This window comes from Rana temporaria, chromosome 4, assembly GCF_905171775.1.
Source record: "Rana temporaria chromosome 4, aRanTem1.1, whole genome shotgun sequence".
Lineage (NCBI taxonomy): Eukaryota > Metazoa > Chordata > Amphibia > Anura > Ranidae > Rana > Rana temporaria.
In genome coordinates this window covers 157,153,439-157,179,764 of record NC_053492.1, presented here as the reverse complement: position 1 = coordinate 157,179,764, position 26,326 = coordinate 157,153,439, and the positions used below count along the sequence as shown (strand labels likewise).

At 45.3% G+C, this 26,326-nt stretch overlaps 1 protein-coding gene across 2 annotated transcripts in view; it reads right to left on the bottom strand.

Annotated features, from left to right (window-relative positions):
* Positions 1 to 13,216: 13,216 nt before the first annotated feature.
* Positions 13,217 to 26,326, bottom strand: part of RSRC1 (arginine and serine rich coiled-coil 1) — a 486,535-nt gene continuing 473,425 nt past the window's right edge. For both annotated transcript variants that reach the window (XM_040349251.1, XM_040349250.1), the window contains exons 9-10: positions 23,164 to 23,310; positions 13,217 to 13,488 (exon numbers count right to left, since the gene is read on the bottom strand). In XM_040349251.1, the coding sequence (XP_040205185.1) occupies positions 13,396 to 13,488; positions 23,164 to 23,310 (240 nt within the window). In that variant the 3' untranslated portion in view covers positions 13,217 to 13,395. The remainder of the gene's footprint in view (positions 13,489 to 23,163; positions 23,311 to 26,326) is intronic.

Genomic DNA, 26,326 nt, shown 5'->3' with positions numbered 1-26,326 from the left:
AGGGAGAGGGACCAGCAGAGAGATAGAGGAAACACAATAAGTCACAGGGAGGGGGGCGAACCCCCGGATTCGATAGACAGGAAAAAGCTATTGTAATACAGCAAAGACAATGGATGGCTGTAGAAACGATTAAATGGTAAAAGTAATAGACATGAGACATAAACCGAGAGTAACAACAGAAATACTAGTAAAATAATTAAATAATTAAATAATCATAAATCAAGTAATAAAATAATAATAAATAACATTTAAAATATAGAATATTCTAACGATACTCAATACTGATTTTTGTATAATTCTAGCAAAACAGTATTGACAGTATACTTATCTTATCTAGCTGTGAGCAGAAAGAAAGAGGAGGAACTACCACAGGCAGCCCCCTTTTATAGAGACCTCCGTAGGGGTGGGGCTAGTGACTGAGGGGACTGCTGGGGGTGGTAGTGTGTTTAAGAAATTTTTACATTTACATTTTTAGAAATACATTCTGCTGTGAGCATTAATAAAGGAAGATTAATGCATAAGATATGAGCCTCCTGTCTGATATATAATTACAATCACTTTAAATCACAGGAAAGAATGAATACACATGCAAATCCTTTGCAAGGTAAAACATCTACCTTATATTGTTCCTGCTGAAGTTCAGCTTTAGAGTAGATCTCCAGCCACATCTATGCTTTTTGTATATGGAGAAGGAAAGGCTTACATCCTCTGCCAGGGGTTTTATTGCTGTAACTCCACTTAATTCCTGTCCTAGCGACAGTGTTCATCAAGCCAGAGAGAGGGTATATTTCCAAATGTTATACATGCCAATATTTTATAATTTTCTTATTTTAGTTTTGTTAAGCGAAGAAATGTACGAGTGTGTCAGATTTTTAGATTTCTATCTACGCACTCTCTCATCACATGACAAAAACAATATAAACCTTACAAAAGTTCTAACACTTCACCTTCTCTATTAAAAACTAATACAAGAGACACATAGAGCTGTCATTGCTGAACTTTTCTGAAATCAGAGTGCAGTCAGAAGTCCTGAAGTAGATTATCTAACAAAGTACTGATGCAGATGTAAAAGGGCTCGCTCACATCAGTAGGCCCAGGTTATTCATAAAACTCCCACACTGGTGTGTTGTGTAGGGGCAGTCCGATGCCTTGTAACAAACAGGGCCGTTGTTAGAAATAATGGGGCCCCGCCTGGAACAGCCTACCCGACAAGGCCCCCTTTCAACCACGCCCTTGCCCCCACCCCCAGGCTCACCCCTGACCTCGACTTGAAGCGAAATGCAGGTTTGTTGCTGTTTACATATGTGTGTGTGGAGCCAACGCATGTGTTTGCGAAAGGTAAGCATGAAAAAGCAGGGGGCAGTTTAAATTTCTTTTAAATTGTATTTTATTTATTACAAATAATAAAAAAAAAATATCTTACACTGTATCTTTATATTTTGTTTGGTAATTTTTGCTTTCACAAGGGATGGACAACATTCCTTGTGATAGCATGGGCCATGACAGGTCCTCTTTATGGAGAGATCTGTTTTTTTTTTTTAGACCCCATATCCGTCTTCTGGCCTCCAAAGCATCTGATCAAACTAAGATCAGTTTGATCAGATAATGGCTTCTTTACACGAGACCAAAACCAGGAGTGGTAAAATCTTTGTCCCTTCTGGTTTCTGACGTCACACGGTGGGAGAAACGACATCCATCCCTCTCACTGTGTCCCAGTAACTGGATGCTACTGGTCACATCTTAAAAGCAGTAAAGGCTGTGGTGGGACCCCCTTCCACTGCCTGTAAAAGTAATCCAGGGGCTTCTTAGCCACGACGATTACTTTTACTTTGTGCAGAGACGATGGGGCTAAAAAATTATATCTCGATCATTGCTGTAGTGATGACCGAAATATCAACCTTCCAATTCAGTGATGATGGGAAGCGGCTAAAGTGGATTGGTTTGGGGGGCAGTAAAAAATGCAGCTTCGCTGCACGTTTACTGCTCCCCAAGTGACGTTTAAAAGTAGCATGTTTCTTATCATCAGGTTACAATTATCACACAGGCAGCACAGTAAGCAGGGGCTCTATCATGGCTCTATGTCACATGGCTGTTGAGTGCTGGCTTAGTTAACTTATGACTATTGTATATAACAGACTGTAACAGTACAACCATAACAAAGACAGCACTCAAAAGCAATGTGACACAGAGCCATCACACAGACCCTGATGTGCTGCCTGTGTGATGATTGTAACCTAACCTGCTATCCTGTGAGATACATAACAGGACACAGTAAATATTCTTTCATTTATTCCCCACTCACTGTGTCCAGTGCAGCCACGATCTCCACCTGCTCTCCCATTTCAGCTGCTCAACTTCTTCACATCTCTCGAGAAAAGCAACCAGGAGCCAAAACGGAAAATCGCTGTATCACTCCGCCACCCTGGACTCAAAGAATAGTGGGGCGGCATGATGTACATGCACCCCGAAAATAGAGAAATAGTCCCTCTGCTGTGCTCCTCTCCTGGGCTCCTGTGTTGACCAGATGAGGCCCAGGAAAACAATATACCCACTCTGTAATTAAGTGGAAGTGGGGAAAAGTGTAGAAAATATTTTTTTTAAATGCAGCAACGAATTGTCATGATGCCTGGGCCCCACTGTGTAGCTGATCTTGGCGGGCCCGGTACAACGGGGCTGGTTGTACTGCCCTATCAGCGGCCCTGGTAACAATGCTTTGTAGCAGTGTTCACATTTTTGCTTTTACCTTTACAGAAAACCGTTCATTCAACTCTATACACGTTGTGTGTAAAAATATTTTTTATGCAACACACCTGTATGATGTGAACATTTATGCACCCCAGGTCCTATATTTTTATGCACGGTTGAGTCGCTTAGCCTTGCTTCCATGTCCTGTGCACAGGAACACAAACCAAATAAACACAGGATACAGAGGTACAAAAAAATGGCAGCAGATGTTCTGGACTGTTAAGTCAAAATGTGAAATATTCAGCTGTAGCAGGAGGCAGTTTATAATGTGTGTCTGCATCCAACCAGAGGTGTACTTAGGTTTTGTGCTGCCCTAGGCCTGACTAAACTTGCGCACCCCCTAATTTAAATATGACCCACCCCTTCCTGTCAAAGCCACACCCCTTCTTCTTTAAGACCCACCCGGTCATCTTCATGGGAAGAGGGCGGAGGGACGCCGCGGGTGAAGGACAGAGGGACGCCGCGGGTGAAGGACAGAGGGACGCCGCGGGTGAAGGACAGAGGGACGCCGCGGGTGAAGGACAGAGGGACGCCGCGGGTGAAGGACAGAGGGACGCCGCGGGTGAAGGACAGAGGGACGCCGCGGGTGAAGGACAGAGGGACGCCGCGGGTGAAGGACAGAGGGACGCCGCGGGTGAAGGACAGAGGGACGCCGCTGGTGAAGCACAGAGGGACGCCGCGGGTGAAGCACAGAGGGACGCCGCGGGTGAAGGACAGAGGGACGCCGCGGGTGAAGGACAGAGGGACGCCGCGGGTGAAGGACAGAGGGACGCCGCGGGTGAAGGACAGAGGGACGCCGCGGGTGAAGGACATAGGGACGCCGCGGGTGAAGGACAGAGGGGCGCCGCGGGTGAAGGACAGAGGGATGTCGTGGGTGAGGGACGCCGTGGGTGAAGGACAGAGGGACGCCGTGGGTGAAGGACAGAGGGACGCCGTGGGTGAAGGACAGAGGGACGCCGTGGGTGAAGGACAGAGGGACGCCATAAGAAGAGGACAGAGGGATGCCATGGGAAGAGGACAGAGGGATGCCATGGGAAGAGGACAGAGGGATGCCATGGGAAGAGGACAGAGTGACTCCGTGGGTGAAGGACAGAGTGACGCCGTGGATGAAGGACAGAGGGACGCCGTTGGTGAAGGACAGAGGGACGCCATGGGTGAAGGACAGAGGGACGCCGTGGGTGAAGGACAGAGGGACGCCGTGGGTGAAGGACAGAGGGGCGCCGCGGGTGAAGGACAGAGGGACGTTGTGGGTGAGGGACGCCGTGGGTGAAGGACAGAGGGACGCCGTGGGTGAAGGACAGAGGGACGCCGTGGGTGAAGGACAGAAGGACGCCGTGGGTGAGGGACGCTGTGGGTGAAGGACAGAGGGACGCCGTGGGTGAAGGATGCCGTGGGAAGAGGACAGAGGGATGCCGTGGGAGAAGGACACCGTGGGAAGAGGACAGAGAGGGATGTTGTGGTGGTCAATAAGGCCTAGAGAATAGCAGGCTAAGCACTTCCTAATGGCTCAGTCCCTGGGAATAGTAATGAATAATGGCCAACAAGCCCTCTTACCAGACCCAGCGAAATCGCAACAGTGATCCCTCTGGCTGAATATTAGCTCACTCTGGGTTGCCCGGGGTGACTCTAGTCAGTAGTGTAGCATGTCTGTATCCTGGCAGTGGCTCTGTCTTTCTCCCTCTCTGGTGGTGCGGGCAAAACGTGGCTCTCTCTGGTGGTGCAGGTACAGTGTGGCTCCATCTCTGGTGGTGCGGGTACAGCGTGGCACGCTCTCTGGTGGCGCGGGGTACAGCGTGGCTATCTGGTGGCGCGGGGTACAGCGTGGCTCTCTGGTGGCGCGGGGTACAGCGTGGCTCTCTGGTGGCGCGGGGTACAGCGTGGCTCTCTTGTGGCGCGGGGTACAGCGTGGCTCTCTGGTGGCGCGGGGTACAGCGTGGCTCTCTGGTGGCGCGGGGTACAGCGTGGCTCTCTGGTGGCGCGGGGTACAGCGTGGCTCTCTGGTGGCGCGGGGTACAGCGTGGCTCCCTCTCTGGTTTCCCAAGCACAATATTCTCTTTTGCTCCTCTTCTAGCACCTCCCCTCCAGCAGAGTGCTTGCATGCTGGGGGCTGTAGCTTAGTGTCTATGGACACACTGGGGCCGGAACTCTGCAGAGACTTAATTTCCCATGATGCCCCCAGAGTCCTGTGATTGGCCCTCTGCTGTGGCCAATCATGGGGAGGGAAACAGCGGGCACAAAGCTGGGCGGTGGCACGGCAAATCCAATTAGAGCCGCTCTCTCTCTTTTCTCCCGGCTGACAGAAAGGGGAGGGGGGCGTTGGGTGAGATACAGATAGCCCGCAGCTCTCCTCTTCCTGTCACAGCGCCGCTGCTCTATTTGCCAGAGAACTCGGCAGCGGCGCGATCACAGGGAGACGAGAGCTGCGGGCTGTCTGTATCTCCCCCGCCGCCCCCTCCCCTTTCTGTAAGCCGAAGGGAGAAAAGAGAGAGATCGGCTCTAATTGGATTTGCCGCGCAGCTTACTGCCTGCTGTTTCCCTCCCCATGATTGGCCACAGCAGAATCACGGTATGTTGGGGGACACGGCTCCTATTTAAACTGCTTCCTGGCACCCGGCATAAACCGTAGCACTCCCAATCAGTACTCTGATAGTGGCCCTGCGTGCGGGAGTAGGGCGCAGGTACCATTTTCGTGGGGGGGGCCGCCCTAGGCCTGGGCCTTGTCGACCTAGGCCAGAATACAGCACTGCATCCAACAGTGAAGTATGGTTGGAGTTGGAGATTTGGTCAGGATACTGGTGTCCTCAATGCTGAGAAATGCAAGTAGATACTTATCCATCATACCATACCATCAGGAAGGTGTGTGATAAGCCCCAAATTTGGGTCTGAAGCCAAACAATGAACTAAAAAAAAACAGCTAATGTCATTAGCAACTATCTTCAGCGTAAAGAAGAACAAGGAGTCTTGGTAATGATGGCTGGCCCCCACAGAGCCCTGATCTCAACATCATTGTGTCTGTCTGGGATTACATGAAGAGACAGAAGGATTTGAGGCAGCCTACATCCACAGAAGATCTGCGGTTAGTTCTTCAAGATGTTTGGAACAACCTACCCACCGAATTCCTTCAAAAACTGCGTGGAAGTGTACCTAGAAGAATTGATACTTGTTTAAAAGCAAAGGGTAGTCACCCCAAATATTAATTAAATTTGGATTTCTCTTCGGTTCATTAACTTTCCATTTTGTTAATTCATTTTTTTTGTTTTAAAATAACAACCATGTTATACTTACCTGCTCTGTGGAATGGTATTGCACAGAGTGACCCCAAACCTCCTTTTCTGGGGTCCCCTGCTGACGCTCCCGACGACTCTTCTTTGTTGTGCCACCATAGGAAGCTGCTCTCTATTGTGGCACACCTGTGGGCTTGATCCTGAGCCATGCTGCCTGTGTCTATAGACACAGAGAGGCTCTGCCCTGCCCCCCACTCCCTCATCACAGGATTTGACTGACACACACAAACATTTTTTACCCTAATGCAGGTAATGCCACAGACACTTTAACCACCTCAATACCGGACACTTTTACCCTTTCCTAACCAGGCCAATTTTCAGCGTACTTTAAATGACAATTGCTCAGTCATGCTATACTGTACCCATATGACATTTTTATAATTTTTTTCACACAAATAGAGCTTTCTATTGGTGGTATTTAATTACAACTGCCTTTTATTTATTTTTTGTTAGACGAAAAAAAGGCCAAACATTTGGAAAAAAAATCAGCATTTTTCTTAATTTCTGTTATAAAATTTTGCAAATAATCTTTCTTCATTCATTTATTGGCCACAGCTAATCACATCATACAAATGGGCTGTGATTGGCCCTGTCTGTACCATGTGATCACTGTGACCAATCACAGTTAGCAACACAATTGTATACAATGCCATTGTTTACAACTGTCATGTGATCTGCTGTGCTTGATCACAGCGATCACGTGGTACCGACAGATGACTGGTACACTGATCAGTCATCCACTGTGTCTGCTGGACACAGCGGATGACAGATTACGATGGAGCGTGTTTTCAGAAGGACGTAATATGGCATTCTCCCAGAACAATAGCTTTCCCACTTGACCATCATTCTACAATAACGTGGGCAGGAAGCGGTTAAAAAAAAAGTTTTTACCTTTTTCATTCTTGATTGCATCTCAGTGCCAACAATCTCCTGCAACCTATTTGCAGCCACTTCCTGTCTACATGCACTCCTGCAATGACTGCATTGCATTTTAAGAGCAGGTTTTGTGATGCTGCAACAGTAGATCATGGCTGTATGATGTATGTTGAAATTACCACTTGTTGTTTCCATTGGAAGCATGTGTGTGAGGGTAACAACACGACAGCAGTATAGAGAAAGAAGGGCAAAGTATTGTCACACTATAACTGCAAATGATTGACCTTCATGGCAGAATCACCAGATTTTAATTTAAAAAAAAGATTCTCAAAAACTGAAAAATACTTTTGAAATTACATTAGGAGCTCCCAAAAGATTTTAAAGATTGGGTTCACACTTTAATACTACTTTAACTTAACTCTAGCACCTGTACACCCCCTTATGGACAAAAGCAATGTTTACATTTCCACTATATGTCTATTTATTCAGAGATAACTTTGTCATAGAATTTAGATAAAATACTACATATGTTGTTTTTGGAGAAAGAACTGGGCTTTCTATTGGCAATACCAGGGCTGTGGAGTCGGTAGATAAATGTTCCGACTCTGACTCCTCAGTTTTATGTACTTCCGACTCCTCTGTATTAATATGCGAATGTATTTTATACATTCCTTGAGGGAAAGAAACGCAACCTACCACAGGACTACTGGCTGGGAAGCCAACAGTCTACTGTATTGCACAGTTTAAGCAAAAGACAAACACAATGAAAACAATCAAGTGGCTGGATAGTAGCAGCAGGCATAAACATCAGGAACAGGATCTTTACCAGTTCAAAAATACAAACCACATTATTTGGTTGTTTTAGAACAAAAACAAAGCTTATCTATAATGAACTAAAAACAAAATCTGTAAAACCCAGAAATGGTTTATATTAATCTTGAAATGTAGTTATAGGCTTAGCAAATGCAAATCAATTCAATGTAGAGTTCTAAGGAAGAGAATTGCCTCTGCCAGATCCTCTTTCATAGAGGCTCTAAAGTCAGACTTTATTATTTTTAGGGCTGAAAATAATCTTTCGACACTGACTTGGGTGGGTGGCATTGCAGTAACTATTCTGGCCACATCACTAACGATCTCTGGATAAACAAGGATGGCTTCTTCAACAGTAAGTTTTGATGAGCGATCATACTTTTCAACTTCTTTTAGTGCTTTATAAAACTCCTGTTGGAATTTTTTTATTTGGACACTTACTGGTTCTCTAACATGCGTTGCCTGTAAAAGCAGAACACAACACTATGGAAAGTATAAGTATTGCAGCTCCTAATTGTGCGTTGCGTGCCATATAGTGAAGCACATGAAAAGCATGCTTCTTCACGGTCACTTAACGTGTTCGTTTTGCGGTTATGTGAGGCACTGCATGCATTGGTCTTTATTCTTACAGTAGAGAAGTCATTAATTATAACTTTTTGTGAATTGGGACATTTAAACTTGCTTTTTTTTTATTCCAATCTAAATTTAGTAGGAGTCGGAGTCGGTGCATTGTTTGCCAACTCCGACTCCAGGTACCCAAAATTTCCCCCGACTCAGACTCCTCGACTCCGACTCCACAGCCCTGGGCAATACTGTCTTGCAAAAATGATGTTATACTCTGCAAGCCATAGACAAAAAAAGGAAGAAAAATGCATCTTTTTTCCCCTGCGAGCAGAGTTAATTTTAAAAATGGAGCTCCATCCAACTTTTCTACTTGATCATAAATGGAAGACCACCCCTCGTTTTTTTTACTTACCTTAGTAGTAAACAGGTGAACTTTCATCCCAACCTCGCCACGGTGAGGTATGTCATTTTCTCTTCTGACTCTGCCCCACTTCCTTCCCCACCGCTGCCTTCTGGGACCTGTGCATGTCCCAGAAGATGATGGGGCCATTCAGAAAGCGGCGCGTTACTCACACATGCGCAGTAGGAAACCAGCTGAAAAGCCTGAAGAATCCACTGCCAGTTTCCCTTAGTTGCAATGGAGGCGCCTGCACCCGATCCGATGGATGGATCAGGCTCAGGGGGCCGACATTGCGGGCTCCCTGGACAGGCAAGTGTTTTAAGGGTGGAACTCCGCTTTAAAATAAGTAATGTAACGGTAGATAAACATATACATTATATTCTATAGTTTGCCCCAAATAGCATTTATGGCAAAAAAGTTTATTTTCCATTTTTAAGCATTTTTATTCTAATGCGACAATGCAAAAAAAAAAAAAAAAATCAAATCAATTAACAGGTCAAAAAAGCAAGGGATTGAAGGAGATACATAGGCCAAATAGGGTTAACTATGGCTTAAGAGTCGGTTAAATAGGAACACAATTATTTTACAATAAACTTCTACAGTTGCTTTAATTGAATGAAAAGAAGTTAACACACTTATGTTACATCATATGTCATTGACATTTGCCACTGCTTCCGTCATACCTAGCAAGTTCCCGGCTGTCATTTTCACAGCCAAGAACTGTAGGCAAGAATTGATGGAGGTAAGGGGGGGTTTGGATTGCGGAGCATAAGAGATATGCCCTAGGAACTTCAACATTTTTTAGGGCATACCTCCTACATCCAAAGTGATTAATGTGGATCACTTTAGCCTGACCCCTTTTGCAGGTTTAGCTATGTAAAACATAAAAAAAATGCCTATACTGTTTAAAATCCAGTAATACACTCTAACCCTGCTCTGCACATGCTCAGTTGCTATTTTTTTAGGCACATTGCCGAAAATCAGAGCTGCTAGAGGCTGATCTGCTCACAGCCTAAAGATTTACTGCTGCTCAGGGGCTCTGGGCTCCAGACAAAAAAAAACAAATGGAAAAAAAACAACAATGCTGGAGGCAATTTAGAGCACATACTCATTTTGGTAGCATAATAATTAATGTAGAATGTATGTTCCTCGTTGAGCCTAGGTTCACACTGCTGCGAATTCAAAATCGCGGTAAAATGCGCGATTTTACCGCGATTTCGCGGCCGCGATTTCGGCCGCAATTTAATGTAAATCGCGGCCCGAAATCGCAAAAAAGTAGTACAGGAACTACTTTTTGAAATCGCAGATGCGGCGTCGCACTGATTAGGACAGTGCCATTGCCGACAATTGCCGCCGATTTGAGATGCGATTTGACATGTCAAATCGCATCTCAAATCGTTCCAAATCGTACCCAGTGTGAACCAGGGCTAAAGAACATTTTTTTTTTTTTTTTTATCAAGTTATGGGTAAAGTTCTACTTTTTTTAAGGAAGGATAACCCTACCCATCCTCTTCACTCTCCAGTGCTGCCATCTGGATCATCCTGTGCTGATCCTAATCCAGTCTAAATGACACTCAGCAAAGAAGATGAAAAAGGGCAAGACCAAAGCAGAGCTCAAGTATGGTCAATTCTACATACAAGGAACTGTGTTTCCATTGATTCTGATTCAAATTTATATAATGCTCTTGAACTTATACTGCCTTTTCCACAACAGTTTTGTGTGAAATACTTTCTAGATTACGCCAGAGTGTGTAAGATGTGCCTCCTGTGGTCTGTGTGTAATGTAATCTTGCAGAAGAAATGAATACAAATCCCCAGAACCATATTCAGAATTCCTAATTTCCCATACTATAGTCCGTTTCAGCACTTATCTTAATTTTTTTTTTTTTTTTTTTAAATGGGATTACAGGAGGTGTTAATGGAGAGTCAGTACAGCCAATTCATAGCAACCCAACTCTTTACAGTGAGTGCAGCCTGCATGTACTGAAAACCCCATCTGTTCACTTATTTGTGACACCCACATGTCAAATGTTCTGGACCAGCCTCACACAGAATGATGGCTAAGATGAACTTCTCATCTGTATAAATTCATGGCATAGCACTAGTTGGCAGTATTATAACTGAATGATCTAATATAATTGTAATTTGGCACAGTTTGGTACTCAATGTTCATAATATACTCACAAATGAGCGCACACGCTTAAGAATAAAAATCAGAGTAAGAAAAAGGGAGATAAGGTCATATATCTATATACCGATGTTCTATTGCCATTAGAACCTTCTAAAATCTATCTTTTGCTTTGAATATCCCTGAGAAAAGCATGTTACTGTACCTAGGCAGCTCTATTCTACAGCTACAGCTAAGACTGAGAGTAGGCGATGTTACTCCTGTGCTGCTCATTGTTCTTCTGAGGGCCAGCTGAACAGGCTGTACTGAGGAACACTAGTGCAAGTATCTTCTTGCTTTTACTTTATTCAATGGATCATTTTTTTTTCTTGCCTCTATTGCAGCCATCAGATAAATCCTTATATTATTTTACTGAATCAGTAATTGATGCTTGGAATACACTTCCAGCAGAGGTAGCGAGCCAGCCAACAGTAAACAGATTCAAACATACTTGGGATAAACACAGATCTATACTAGGGGTCAGGAACCTATGGGCTCGTGAGCCAGATGTGGCTCTTTTGATGGCTGCATCTGGCTCTCGCCTCCCAAATCCGCGTATCACGTGGTGTGCCGATCAGCGGATTGAGCCCATAGGAAAGGCCGCGGCTTCGGCCTAGCTCCGGAGCGGCAGCCATCTTGGCACACCCGGCGGTGGCCTAGGTGAGCGGCATGCTGACATCATCGCTCGCCTCAACAGCTCTTGGATCTGAATGAAAATACCACTTGTTAAGACTGTAATCCAAAGCACTCATATGAAAGCAAATTTTCCAATAAGAAATAATGGAAACTCAAATGATTCGTTCCACAACCATTTATTCATAAGTCCTTCAGTTTAAAGTCCATATAAAAAGATTGTAGCAATGTGACAGGTTGTGTAACCATAAATTGTCCATCCACAAATGGAAGCCTCCACAAGGGGATTAGAAGCAAAATCCAGCAGGAGCTACAAAGTATAAAAGAGAAGAGAGGTGCCTCTAAGTATAGCAATATGGTTTCATCTAATGAAGGTACAACATTTAGCAACTCGCATGATTGATGATTAAGAGAGGTACACTGAGCCGCCCTGGGCATCAGCGGTAAAACACTACTAGCTTTAGCGGCGCTTTACCGTAATTTTTGCTGCACGTTTCGGCCGCTAGTGGGACGCTTTTAACCCCCGCTAGCAGCCGAAAAATGATTAAAACCGCCCGCAAAGCACCGCTACAGCTTTTTGGTTTGATTTCAATGGGCAGGTGGCGCTTCAGGAGCAGTGATTTCACTGCTCCAAAGAAGCTGCTGGCATGACTTTTTTTGACGCCCTGCCAGTGCACCGCTCCAGTGTCAAAGCCCTCAGGCTTTGACACTGGAGTGAATGGAGCCGCTGTTTCAGGGCGCTTTGCAGGCGCTATTTTTAGCACTATAGAGCCTGCAAAGCGCCTCAGTGTGAAAGGGGTCTAAGTATGCAGGCATCCGGGGTAAAGCTGTCTGCAATCATGACCAGGAAGACTACCCTGCAGTAGAGCGATCTGAAAGTGAGGCTTGAATTGCTCATGGAGCGCAGCATGGAAGGGATGACGTCAATGGCAGTGAGAAGAATGGTTTAGGTGGACATCTTTACCCCGGATGCCTGCATAATTAGATGTGGCTCTTTTAATCATCAACCATGTGAGTTTCTAAATGTTATATCTTTATTAAATGTAACCATATTGCTACACTTAGAGGTGCCTCTTTTATACTCAGTTTTGACATGACGCTACTTGTAAATCAAGACATCACTTGTATATCAAGTCAAATTTTTTTACACATTTTGCTCGTCTTGCAAAACGCTCTCAAACTAAGTTACTCTCAAACCAAGGTTTTACGGTACTATCAATTAAGCTTGCAATAGCAATTATAGTATGTGGGAGTCTGTGGAAATGAAAATTTCAAATACAATCCTAGCTGGGTCAACCAAAAATAATAGGTGTGATCAGTGGAGGAGAATTCAATGTTCTGGAGAGAACATTTGGTATTAGTGTGCTTGGACTTGGCTTGCCTTTCTGCTTGTGCTTTAGAATCTCCTGCATACTCCAATATTTCCATTTTCTTTACCCCCCTGCTTTAATAACCCCCTTCTCTTTTCCCTCTCTGGCCTTCTGTTCTCCCCCACTTTTTTTTCTCTTCCTCCTAGCAACCATTTCATTTACTCTGGTTTACCACTCTTTTGCTTTTGTACACCATCACCTTTCTTTTTCTTCTTCATTCTTTCCTTTGTTCTATATGGCTATCTGTTTTGATGGCAAACTTTAAGCTACTGCACTGTAACAAATACATTTTATGTCGCTGTGTTTTTGCTTTTCTTTTCGGTTTGTAAAACTCAATAAAAACTTTATGGAATAAAAAAAACATAGGTATTTGTAAAGCAATTTAATAATTACCCACAAATACGTACAATGTATACATTTCCAAAGTCTCATGAAACACACACTAGTCTAAGCCACATTTATTATTTAAAAAACTATAATGAAGTTGAAGGAATGACATAGAAGTAAAACCACCATAATGTGAAGGTGACTCAGTAATGCCAATGTTTACGCTACTGGGCTTCCCATCAGTCTCTCTTGTCGCAGAGAAGTCAATCTTTTAAACCATTTTTCCTCAGCTTCAGCCTTCTCAATGTACAGCTGTAGAGGAAAAAAATGTTTGTTAGATGTACTTGTCAAATATCAATAGACAGATACTGGAAACAAAGGTCTCCTTTTTGGTACCAAGCATGTTACATTCCCCAAAAAAAAAAAAAATATTCAATAAACAGACTTTATTTTAAATACTGAATAGAAAGGTGGAGACAGTCCAAAATCAACAAATTCAATTTCTTATTTGATTTTCTCAGTGTAGGTTAGAGAATTGAACCCGAAATTTTCATCTCGCACATGTGTAGTGGGGAGCAAGCTGCGAAACAGCATGGAGTTTTAGCCAGCTTCCCACAGTCAAAGTGGCACCAGGGATCCAAAAGACCGACAGAGACAGCTCTGGACTCCTGGGCTGGTAAGGGTCTGTTTTTTTTTTACCGTCATCAGCTGCAGAACTTGTAGCTACTGGCTTCTTTTTTTAATGACTGTAGTTCCTCTTTAAATAGCCACCTGAAGGACATTGCAACCAAAGCTGGCATCAGAAAAGGCTGAAATGTCCATCTGGTAAAACCTGGAAAACCGAGGCCTGGTAATGAAACACCCAAGAAGCATTCACAGTCCTGGTGGAGTGAGCCTTGACTGCAAAGGGGGATCCTTCAGACCATAATCTTCTTTGATGGTCTGTATGAGTTACGAAGAAATGGTTGAACTAGAATACAAGGTTGCCTTTTTAAGCCCATCCAGAATGACACAAATTAAATCTGTCTTGCAGAATGAAGACGAGATATACACACTTATCTTCATACACTGATGTCTGCGTGAATCCAAAGTGGATAACCTAACAATAGCGCAGCCCAAAGCTGGAGAAATAGAAAAATCACCTGGACCTCTGGGATGTTTAACAAGAGATGAGATTCCACCAACCAAGTCCACTGTACCAAGTACACATGAATCCCCCTTAAAGCCTGACGGGCTGGAGTGTGTCATTAATATTTTCCAAAACGCAGGAAGGGAATACTTCCCCAATGTCGGAGACAAATTCTGAATGCACTAGGACAGACACAGTCTGGTGCTTGGTATTAAATTTACTGGTCTGTGTACAGAGAGAATTGACCTATGCTACAATGACAGACTATTGCATTGCAGAGTCCTTGAATGGAGCTGGGGAGTCCACCATCAGTCCCAAACCTCTAAACCAAGGTCTCAAACTGCAGCCTGCAGCACTGCCTGCCCAAAGGCTGTATCAGAATTCCTTCTTACGTCCAACTGGTAGAATTTTGTAAACGTGTGGACAGAAGACCAGGTTGCCGCCTTGCAAACTTGAGCCATAGAGATCTGGTGGTGTGCTGCCCAGGAGGCGCCCATGGCCCTAGTAGAATGAGCCTTTAATGATACTGGAGGAGGCAACCCTTTCAAGCCGTAGGCCTGAGTGATTAATTGCTTAATCCACCTAGAAATGGTGGACTTTGCAGCTGCCTGCCCCTTCTTGGGCCCATCCGGTAATATGAACAGCGCATCTGTTTTCCGGATCTTCTTTGTAGCTTTAAGATAGGCCTTCATGGCCCTGACGATATCCAAGGTATGCAGCAACCCTTCCTTTCTGGAAGTAGGTTTAGGGAAGAAGGATGGTAATACCAAATCCTGGTTCAAATGAAAACTGGATATAACCTTCGGTAGGAAGGAAGGATGAGGGCGGAGAACGACCCTGTCCTTATGAAAAATAAGATATGGTTCCTTACAGGATAAGGCCGCCAGTTCCGATACTCTTCTTGCAGAAACTATGGCGACCAAAAATACTAACTTCCTTGTCAGTAAAACCAAAGGAATTTCAGCCAACGGCTCAAACGGTTGTTTCTGTAAACTTGACAGAACAAGGTTTAAATCCCACGGGCAAAGCGGGGATTTAACTGGAGGTTTAATACGTAAGACCCCTTGAAGGAAGGTCTTAACCAGCGAGTGGGTGGCCAGCGGCCGCTGAAACCACACTGACAGAGCCGAAATCTGTCCTTTGATTGTGCTCAATGCCAATCCTTTATCCACTCCTAGCTGGAGAAAACTTAATACTCTATCGATGGTAAATTTGCGAGAAAGCCATCGCTTGGACTCACACCAGCCTACATAGTCCTTCCAGACCCTGTAATAAATCACCCTAGAGACCGGTTTCCTGGCTCTGATTAGGGTAGAGATTACTTTCTGAGACAGACCTCTACCCCTGAGAATCAGGGATTCAGCTTCCAGGCCGTCAAATTTAGATGCCGTAAGGCAGGGTGGAGGATCGGACCTTGCGATAGCAGGTCTGGCCGTAGAGGAAGAGTCCAAGGGTCTCCCACTACCATCCTTAAGATTAGTGAGTACCATGCCCTTCTGGGCCATGCTGGAGCTACCAGGATGACTGGTATGTGCTCCACCCTGATCCTGCGCAGCAGACGGGGTAGTAACTGAAGCGGGGGAAACGCATAAAGAAGTTTGAACTGATGCCAAGGGCAAACCAGCGCATCGGTTGCGCAGGCCATCGGATCCCTTGAGCGGGACATGAACCTGTCTAGCTTCTTGTTGAGTCTCGATGCCATGACATCCACGTCCGGCACTCCCCATCTTTGGCAGAGTGCTTGAAAGATTTGTGGATGCAGAGACCATTCCCCCGGCCATAGAGTCTGGCGGCTTAAGAAGTCCGCCTGAAAGTTGTCCACTCCGGGAATGAATATTGCCGATATGCAGGGCACATGAGCCTCTGCCCATAGGAGAATCAAGCTCACCTCTCTCTGAGCGGCTTGACTCCTGGTTCCCCCTTGGTGATTTATGTATGCCACGGCCGTGGCATTGTCTGATTGAATTCTCACCGGGAACCCCTGCAACTTTGACGTCCAAGCCCTGAGGGCTAGTCGAGCAGCTCTGAGCTCCAAGATGTTGATGGGCAACTGCTCCTCTAGCTTTGCCCAAGTACCCTGGCGAGTGCCACCATCCAAAATTGCTCCCCAGCCTGTCAGGCTGGCGTCTGTGGTCACTATCTTCCAAGCCACTGGGCTGAAAGATCTCCCCTTCAGTAGGTTCTGAGGGTCTAACCACCAACACAGACTTTGTCGAACTCTTGATGAGAGCGGCAACGGGATATCCAAGGCCTGTGGCCTTCTGCTCCATGCTGACAGGATGGCTGCCTGCAGGATGCGAGTGTGACTCTGGGCGTATGGTACCGCCTCGAACGTGGCCACCATCTTGCCTAGTAACCTCATACATAGGCGAATAGTCGGTTCCTTTTTGCTTAGAACCAGTAGGATTAATTCCTTGATGGCTTTGACCTTCCTCAGAGGTAGAAACACTCTTTGTTGTTCTGTGTCTAATCTCATGCCGAGATATTCCAACTGCCTTGTGGGCAGGAAAGCTGACTTTTCTCGATTTAGGACCCAGCCGAACTTCGAGGTATTGGACCGTGAGGGCCACTGCTCGCTCCAAGCCGGGAGACGAGTGATCTATGACTAGGAGGTCGTCCAGGTATGCTAGGATCGTGACCCCTTGGATCCTTAGTTTGGCTAGGATTGGAGCTAGGACCTTCGTGAACACCCGGGGGGCCGTAGCCAACCCGAAGGGAAGCGACGCGAAGTCACCATGAAGCGTAGGTATCTTTGATGTGGCTGATAAATTGGAACATGAAGGTAGGCATCCTTTATGTCTATGGACGCCATGAAGTCGTCCTTTTGGAGTGTGGCAGCTGCTGATCGCACGGATTCCATCCGAAATGAGCGGATCTTTAGGTATGCATTTACCATCTTTAGGTCCAAAATTGGCCTGACATCTCCATTGGACTTCGGGATGATGAATAGGTTGGAGTAGAAACCTAGTCCCTGTTCCAGGACTGGTACCTCTACTATTACTTCCTGGGAAAGTAGATGATTTAATGCCGACATTAATGCGGCTCCTTTCTCCGGATCGTTTGGAATCCTCGACTCCTGGAAATGAGGAGGAGGAAACTTTAGGAAATCTAATTTGTAGCCCGTGGCCACGGAAGACCGTACCCACTCGTCGGGAATGCTGGCTTCCCAAACCTCTGAAAAGAGTTGCAGCCTTCCCCCCACCTTCGTGGGTGGGGGCGCCCCTTCATAACGGCTTGGGGGCTGGCTTTGCTGGTTTGCGAAACCACTGCTTTCTGCCTCTAGCAGCCTGTCCTTGAGACTTGCTGTTGAAGCCGAAGTTTGCTTTCGCAGGAGGCCGTCGATACTGTTTGGCATTAGAGGGCCCCTGCCCAGGGGAGTACTGTCGTTTAAACGCAGGCCCCTGAAACTTCTTCTTAGTTGGCAAGAGAGTACTTTTGCCGTTTGAAATGGTCTGAATGTATTTATCTAGGTCTTCTCCGAAGAGTCGTCCTCCATAGAAGGGAAACCCTACCAGGAGCTTCTTGCATGGGGGCTCGGCCTCCCAGCTCTTTAACCATAAGAGTCTTCTCATATGGATAAGGGATAACGATAAACGTGACGCTTGCTGGATAGAATCCTTAATTGCGTCTACTGTAAAACATATGGCCCTAGGGACATCCGAAAATTCTTCTGCCTGCTGGGCAGGAATAAGTTTAAGCATCTGCTTAATTTGATCCGATAATGCTTGAGCAACCCCAATCGCAGCCACAGCTGGCTGTACTACTGCCCCTGCCGTAGTGAAGGAGTTCTTAAGTAGTGCTTCCAAGCGTTTATCAACTGGATCCTTGAATACCTGTATGTTTTCTACAGGGCATGTTAACGACTTGTTAACACATGAGATGGCTGCGTCCACTGCAGGAGTAGCCCATTTCTTGGAAAATTTATCTTCCATAGGATATAGGGCAGAGAATCTTTTAGGTGGTAAGAAGATTTTATCTGGCTTGTTCCAATCTTGGAACAAAACTCCCTCTAATAGAGGGTGGATCGGAAACACTGCATTGCTTTGAGGCGCCCTCAGTGAGCCCAAAGCTGAAACCGTCGATACCTGGAGATCTGGTACTGGCAAGTTGAATGCATTATGGACCAAGTCCGTTAAGGCTTGAATCCACCAGCCCTCCCTTTGGGAGACTGCTCCAGACTCCTCTGTATCCGGATCTTCGATCCCTGAACCTACTTGGTCCTCGTCCAAGAGATCGTCCAATTCCCCTGAGGAAAGGACCTCCTCTTCTGAGGGTCCACGCTCGGGCGATGGAGATCTAATCCGTTTACTGCCCCGCATAGCTGTGGCTATCATTTTTCCCATTCTTTTCTCCATCTCTCTTAAAGAGGTGAGTAATACCTCGTCCGTGACCATCTTAGGGCTGGACTGACCCGCGCCAGCTCCAGCCCCAGATCCCGATGGCCCCAAGGCTCCCTGTGGGGAAAGCAGCGGCATAGCTTTGTCCGAGACCTCAGACTCTCTGGGGGAATCCCCACCTCTTGTACCCTCTGACCCGGATGCCATGGTACAATACCGAGGTACACCTGCTACCTATTGGTACTTGGAACTATAAAAGTTAATTGCCCAAACACCTGTTTGGGGGATAAAAAATGCTTCCTCTCCCCTAGATGACCTTTTTTTTTTTTTTTTTTCTTCAATCTTTTTTCTTTTTCAAATCCAGGAAAGAAAAATCATTCTGTCCCCCTGAGTAGTATTGCAAGAAAAACTATGAGATGGAAAGAAACAGCCTATTTCTAGGCTTGAAAACAGTCTTCTGAAGACTGCAATATTCTTTTTGGCCACTGTGTGTCCTCGGCGCCCCGTGCTGCCGCTCTGGTCTTTCCTCCCCAGTTCCAATGTATCGAATGCTGTTTGGAACGAAAAGGAAGGGCCGCCCCTTCCTTAAACCACTGACCCGCCCTTCCCCCCTCAGCTAAACGACGCGAATTGCGCCTATAACACGTGAACGCGCGTGCGCGCGCCCCGCCGATAGGGGGGGGGGGTTGGGGGGAAGGGAGCCTCTCTGCTCCAGCTGGAACCACGAGGAGGTCAGCGTTTTTGCCTGCTTTGCAGGCTCTGAGGAGGAAGACTGATGGAGCATCGCCTGGAGGTTTGCAGGTAAGCATAGCTCCTGACACACACACATACACTTTATATTACACAGGCCCTACTCAAATGCTTTTCCAACACTACAAGGGAGGTCACTTTTTATGGGGAAAAAATACACATAGAGCCATCCTATCATTAAGATATGTGACTAGTTTGCCAGATGCAGCGCATAACTTTAGGCATGTCCCCTGTGACCCCCCAGAAAAACAGAGTCGAACAGCTCCTGCACTGGAGCGCACAAACCAGAGACTGGCGAGTCTGTGGAACAGGCTGGACCAATAAATTACCAGAACCAACACCAGATATTTGCAATGCCTTTTTTAAGATTTACCATCCATCAGGATCTATCTGAAGGTTTGCAATAACTGGACAGTCATGGACATGTGTAAGATGGCAACAATAGAGCTTGGTGTACAACCGCAATGCCAAGGACAGGTTGTATGGAAGGGCTATGAACTGGTAGTGTGGGTGGCCCCACTACAAAACACATGAAGCGTTGATGCACTAAGAAAATTGGTACATGTAAGTGGGAAACCTTTATGTCCACCAAGGCCAGAAGGTCACCTGGAGGCCATAACTGATCTTATTTTTATCAGAATTATATATATATATATATATATATATATATATATATATATATATATATATATATATATATATATATATATTTTAACAAATGGTTTATTAGCAGTTTTCACATTACACAGAATTAGCTCACTGTTCAATTAGAAATTAAGTGTGCAGAGAAAAATATGGATGGTTTCCATATTAAATATGGAAAAACAGCCATAAAGTGTCCACACTAAAAACATACAAAAAGAAGAGTACATTGAGAACAAGTGAAAAGGCATTTGTGTCTGGGCCTATAACAAAGATATTTGTAGTCAAATTAGCAGCAGGCACTACATAGGAAATAAAGCTCCTCCAGAAAGGGGAGTGAAGCCAACTGGAAACTGCCTAAGTAAGGGGAATATCAAATGATCTAGTGTGAGGTCACCTGAGGCCAGGTGACAGATGCACACCATTGGAGTCAGGAGTACACCGCTAAGGTAGTGGACCCTACGGCTGACTGCTGTGGATGAAGCTCTGGGTGGTTCAGGAAAGCAGGTCCACTGGAGCACCAACATGGATCTCACTGGGAGCTAGAGCATATGATTCCCCAGGGCGTGGCGTCTAAGAGCCAGCAGGTGTTCACCAGATCCTCTAGTGGTGAGGATGGACTGCACTGCATCTGGCTCCAGGTCGCGGCCCCCAGGGTCTACCAAACTACGCTCACAGTAGGCTACTGTAGTCCAGGACAAGGGATAGTCTGGAGATAAGCCAAAGGTTGGGGAAACTAGCAGACAAGGATTAGACAAAGAACACGGCAAAGGTCAGGGTAACAAGCAGGCAGGGATGGTCAAAGAATAAGCCAAGATTGGTGAAAAGAAACAGACATGCAGCAAGCAACAATTATGAAGCCAAAAACACAAAATTGATCAGCAAGTCTTGGCTTGCAGTGCACAGGTTAATATAGTGTTCCTAGTTAGAGGCTGGGGCGGAGCCATGCTTGAAGGAAGATTACTTAAGCATACGGGGGAAGAGCAACTGGCCTCTAAGCTGAAAACATAAAGGTGAGCAAAGAAACATGCACTACTGCAGAGTCATGACAGTACCCCCCGCCCTCTTAGAAGGTCTCCCCCTCCCCAATTGGGCCCAGGCTTGGAGGGAAACCTCAGATGAAACCTCCTCAAAAGACGAGGTGAAAATTATTATCTGATTACCTGATTATCCTCAGAAACCAGGGCAGCAGTAGGGAGAGGGGGAGAGGATGAGAGAACTTATTGAAGACTAAAGGCTTTAGAAGGAAAACATGGAAGGAGTAAAGCCTCGTACACACAACCGGTTTTCCCGGCAAGAAAACTGCCAGGAGAGCATTTGGCCGGGACTCCCGTCAGTGTGTATGCTCCCTAGGGAAACAGCCGGGAATCCCGATGGGAAAATAGAGAACTCTGCTAAGTGATAAGTGCAACATGTAAATAATATCATTTTGACATTCACGAAGACGTACATAAAAAAAAGGGTTGGTGGGAAAAAGGGGAGTAGGCGGACATCGAACGGAGACCACGTCTAGTCCGCTGCATTGCAAGTGGAGGGGTCCTCCAACCACCTGTCCCAGATCTTATTATATTTCTTTGGGCATCCTCTACGGGTATACATTGCTTTTTTATAGGGGAGGGTGATGTTGACAGCCCTGATCCATTGCTGTAGAGTGGGTGGTGCCCCTCTCATCCACCTCCTGGCGACCTGCATTCTAGCAAGGAATAACGTTTCTTGTAAAAATGTATTCAGGTATTTTTCGCCTTCGGGGAGCGAGAGGAGCCCCAGTACACACTGGCGGGGGCAGAGGGACACAGGGGAGCCCATGCGGTCATGGAAGAACCGGACCACCTGGGTCCAGAACCCTTGTGCGGGTGGGCAAGTCCAGAGCAGGTGAAAGAAGGATGCGTCGGAGTGGCCACAACTAGGGCAGTTGGGGTCATGGTCTCGTCTGAATTTGGAGATGCGGTAGGGCGTCAGATATGACCTGTGGAGAATAAATAGGTGGGTAAGGCGGTCAGAGAGTTTGGGGGGAGACAGTTCTGCAGTTGGTGAGGGCCTCTCGCCAGTCCCCGTCAGTCACCGCGCCAAGTTTAGGCTCCCATCGAAAGGTGGGTACTCTTAACCCTGGTAGCATCATTGATGAGAGCATCCAACATTGACCCAAAGAGACTATGGGCTCAATTAACTGAAAAAATAAAAACAGTGGAGGGGTGTTTTTTGGGCAGTAACAATGTTTTCTGCATGCCTTTTGTGCGGCTCTGTCCATTTATTTGAAGTCACACAGCCTTTGGATTGCCATTAAGAAACGCTTGCTTCTGCCCGCGTTTTAGAGTAGCCAAGTGGGAACGGGGCCTTCGAGACAGATTTCTGTTTGACATTTTATTTTTATACTTGTAGAGACCCACCATTATGTATGGCGATTAATACCAACATATAAAGATTATGCCACAGGGGTACCAGTGGAGGATAAAGCATTTGTCAAAAATTGTGATATTGCTCTTAGCCTGTGCTATGCCAATAGACCAGAATCTATAGGTGACTTGGGTTTATACAGGGATGGATGCACCGAGACCCTGCGGAAATGCATGTAGTGTGTTTTAAAATGAGATTGCGATGCGTTTTGTATCTGTTTAACAAAAACATCTCCCCTTAAAAAAATAAAAACGCATAAAAACACATGTAAAAACGCAAAATGCACTGTAAAAACCACTGCAGAAATGGATCAATAGCAAACTGCATAGGTGTGAACCAGGCCTAAGAGACTGGAAGAGGAGGTCTACAACATTTACACTTCATTACCTTTTGACCATAGTCTTGCCATGACCGCGCCACCATGAGGAGTCTTATCCATGTGTCAATCTTAAAAGGAGGAGTATGGCGTATATAAAAAATAAACCTACATACTCACCTCCAGTGGCGGTAAGTGCATTGTGGCCGCACGGGTGCCACCCCCCGCTAACACCTCTGCCGCCATCCCTATCCATGTGCCCGGCCCCTTTCAGGACACCGGACACATGACTTCCTATAGTGGGGGTTGGCGGGGGTGTGTTTTAGTCAATAGGCTATATAGATGTTAGAATTTTTTACTGGTGCACCGTTATTAATGGCTCTGTAGTCACTCTGAGCAAAGTTTATGATGCAACTTACATTTGGGTGTGCGACTGAGTTATCATCCAAGTACTTGATAGCAGTTGGCATAGTACTAATATCGGTTTCCTTCTCCTCTGCAAAAAGATCTAGGGTTCCTGTCCCTAATATAGCAGAGTCATGCTTGGTCTCCGTACTCTCTATAGACTGAAAAAAACACCAAAATTAGAAGATGTGGGTCAGCAGTAAAACATATACATACATACACACCACACACATATATATGTGTGTGTATACATATGAGCTTCAAATATAGGCAGTTCCAAGAAAGGGGGGGTGCAGTAATGTCAATTCGGAGAGGGATGCTGATCGCTGCTGACCATCCAGATCTCTATCACAGGATTATACAGCTCAGGCAACTGCTGCTGTTATTCAAAAATCACCAAAAGTCAGCAGAGGTAGTCTTTCAGTACATGCTTTTTCTGCGGATCTGACTGATGACATTGATTGTAGAGTGTGGCAGCGGAAGCGTGTAGTAGAAGACTTCCACTGCCTGCTCCTGCGTTTACAAAGGACAGCTGCAGTCAGGTGAGTTGTTAGATTCTGTGCTGACAGAGGTCTGGATGCAGTTAGGCACGCAGTGTGACTGGCAGAACCAGATATCTTCTGCCCAACACTTCTCATTCCTGGTGTCCTCCACCCAAATGGACAAAAGAGTTCTGGTTAGGGTCAGCCTGAGCAGAAGAATTAAACATTGCTTAAGATGCTTTGTAACTACTCTCTACTGTCTCACTCTTATGTATGTTCCCTTTTCCGCAACGCATTATTTCATACGCCATGCTGTATGTTCCCCATTTCACAACCTGTCATTCCATAGGCAATGTTGCACATTTCCTGTTTTGCACACTATCATGCCATATACAATGCTGTACATTCCCTGTGCCACTGAGCTTCATTCCGTATGCTTTCTATTATGTAATGCCTCAATCTTTATAACATGCTGTACATATTTCAGGCTGCTTTGATTCGTATGCCATGCCGTATATTCCCTATATACCATGCTGTATGTTCTTTTTCTCTCTACCACCTCATTTCATATACCATGATGTATGTTCCCCCTATGCCCACTACCCTATCCACTATACCATGTTGTATAGCCTTTAATTTTGCCTCTGGCCAGCCCGGTACTGTTTTCAGTCAGCACAAGGGGCATAGAAGAGGCAGAGGGCAAACAGCAATATGGCCATACGACAGCACTTCTGGGTCCATGTGAAAAGCGAGGGTAAGCAGGATGGCAGCTGGAAGTGGGATTACAGAAGACGAGCAGAGGTGCAGTTTGGCATCTTCGTCCTTGTCCCGGGACTGTATATTCTTTTCAAATCTCATTCATATAAAGTGTGTGTGTGTGTATATATATATACATACATATATATATATATATATATATATATATATTATATATATATATATATATATATATATATTATCTTAACTAGCGCTTGTCCTATATTTAGCTAAAGGTTATAAAACAGTCATGGTGCCACATCTAACCATAGTGTAGCAAATGAGTCCAATCAGCTAAATTAGACATGACATTAAAACAGGTTATATTTCTAGATGTGGCTTTACTTGCAACCATTAATGACAACTGGAGTATTAAGTGAAAGGCAGCTTATTTAGTATAATTGTATGGATTGTGTTTCTAATTAACAATGAATACGTCTTGTACAGGCCTGTGTAATGTGTGGGAGTGCGGGAGATCAGCCTTAAAGTGGATCACAATGGATGTCATGACATGAGCACTAATCTATAGCAGGCTCTAACCATTATGGATTATGTGTCCAATAAGACGTCACTTTTCAGGATAGAGCCATCTATAGACATTTATGTAAAGGATGCAAGGATAAGGATCTATTTCCACCAAAATTAATTATTTCTTGTCAGGCGCCCAGGGAGAATGGCAAATGTAACTTTATCATTAACTCGGCCATAGATTCTATACCTAGTTAAGAGTATTGTTTCTATACCCTTAGTACTTACAACTGCATCAGAAGGCATAAAAAGGATATAATCACAGTCTTATCAGCATGCTGAATTGTAAGCCAAACAGGACCAAAACAAGCTAAACATCAGCAAATTCATTAAAATTATTTGTGTTTCATAAATATAGAATACTTGGCAAAAGTTTTTGGCCAGCTGTACAGAAATGCATAGTAACAATATATATTTTATTATTTAACAGCAAAACATTCAGCGTATCATTTATGTAATACAGGGGACATAGGCTGTACCGGTTCAAGCAAACAGAGCCATACATTATTATACTCAGAATTTTTCTGAGATAGGTACATACAGTATCCTTTTAGGCAGAGGGAAAAACCACAAACAATGGAGTCAAAGCCCAGCGAAAAATCTGAATTGCAACTCTCATTAGGGTCAGGAGCAGCAAGTATTCTGAGGGCAAATGGGTGCCTAAAATTGTTTATTTTTGTCAATTTGTTCAAAAATACAAAGTAAGTGAACACAATAAAAATCTAAATCAAATCAATATTTGGTGTGACTACCCTTTCACCTCTTTCAATAAGTTTCCTTCACCAACCACTGCGTCTACGGTCCTCAACATTGCCCAATCAATGGTGTCCTCAATGCTGAGAACTACAAGTAGATATTTATCCAACATGCTATACCATCAGGGAGGCATGTGATTGGCTCCAAATGTATTCTGCAGCAGGACAATGACCTCAAACATACAGCCAATGTCTAAAAACTATCTTCAGCTTAAAGAAGAACAAGGTGTCCTGGAAGTGATGGTTTGGTTCCCACAGAGTCCTGATCTCAAAATCAATGATTTAGTCTGGGAATACATTAAAGTGGAGGTCCGCCCACCGCTGCAAAAATTAAAAGCCAGCAGCTGCACACACTGCAACTGCTGACTGTTAATAATAGGACACTTACCGGTCCTGGAGTCCAGCGATGTTGGCACCACAGCTGATGTTTCCAGGTAAGGTAAGGGAACCAGGCAGGTTACGGCTTACGGCTTCATGCTGAGAACCCTACTGCGCATGCGTTAGGCTCCACTCCTCTCTTTTACTGGCCCGGTGGTGGGGGAAGTAGGAGGGAGCCAAGCGATGACGTCAACAGCCACGGCCCAGGCTACTGGAAGTGGGGACAGGATACCTGTCCCCCCCATCCCCCTCCGAAAGGTGCCAAATGTGGAACTGGA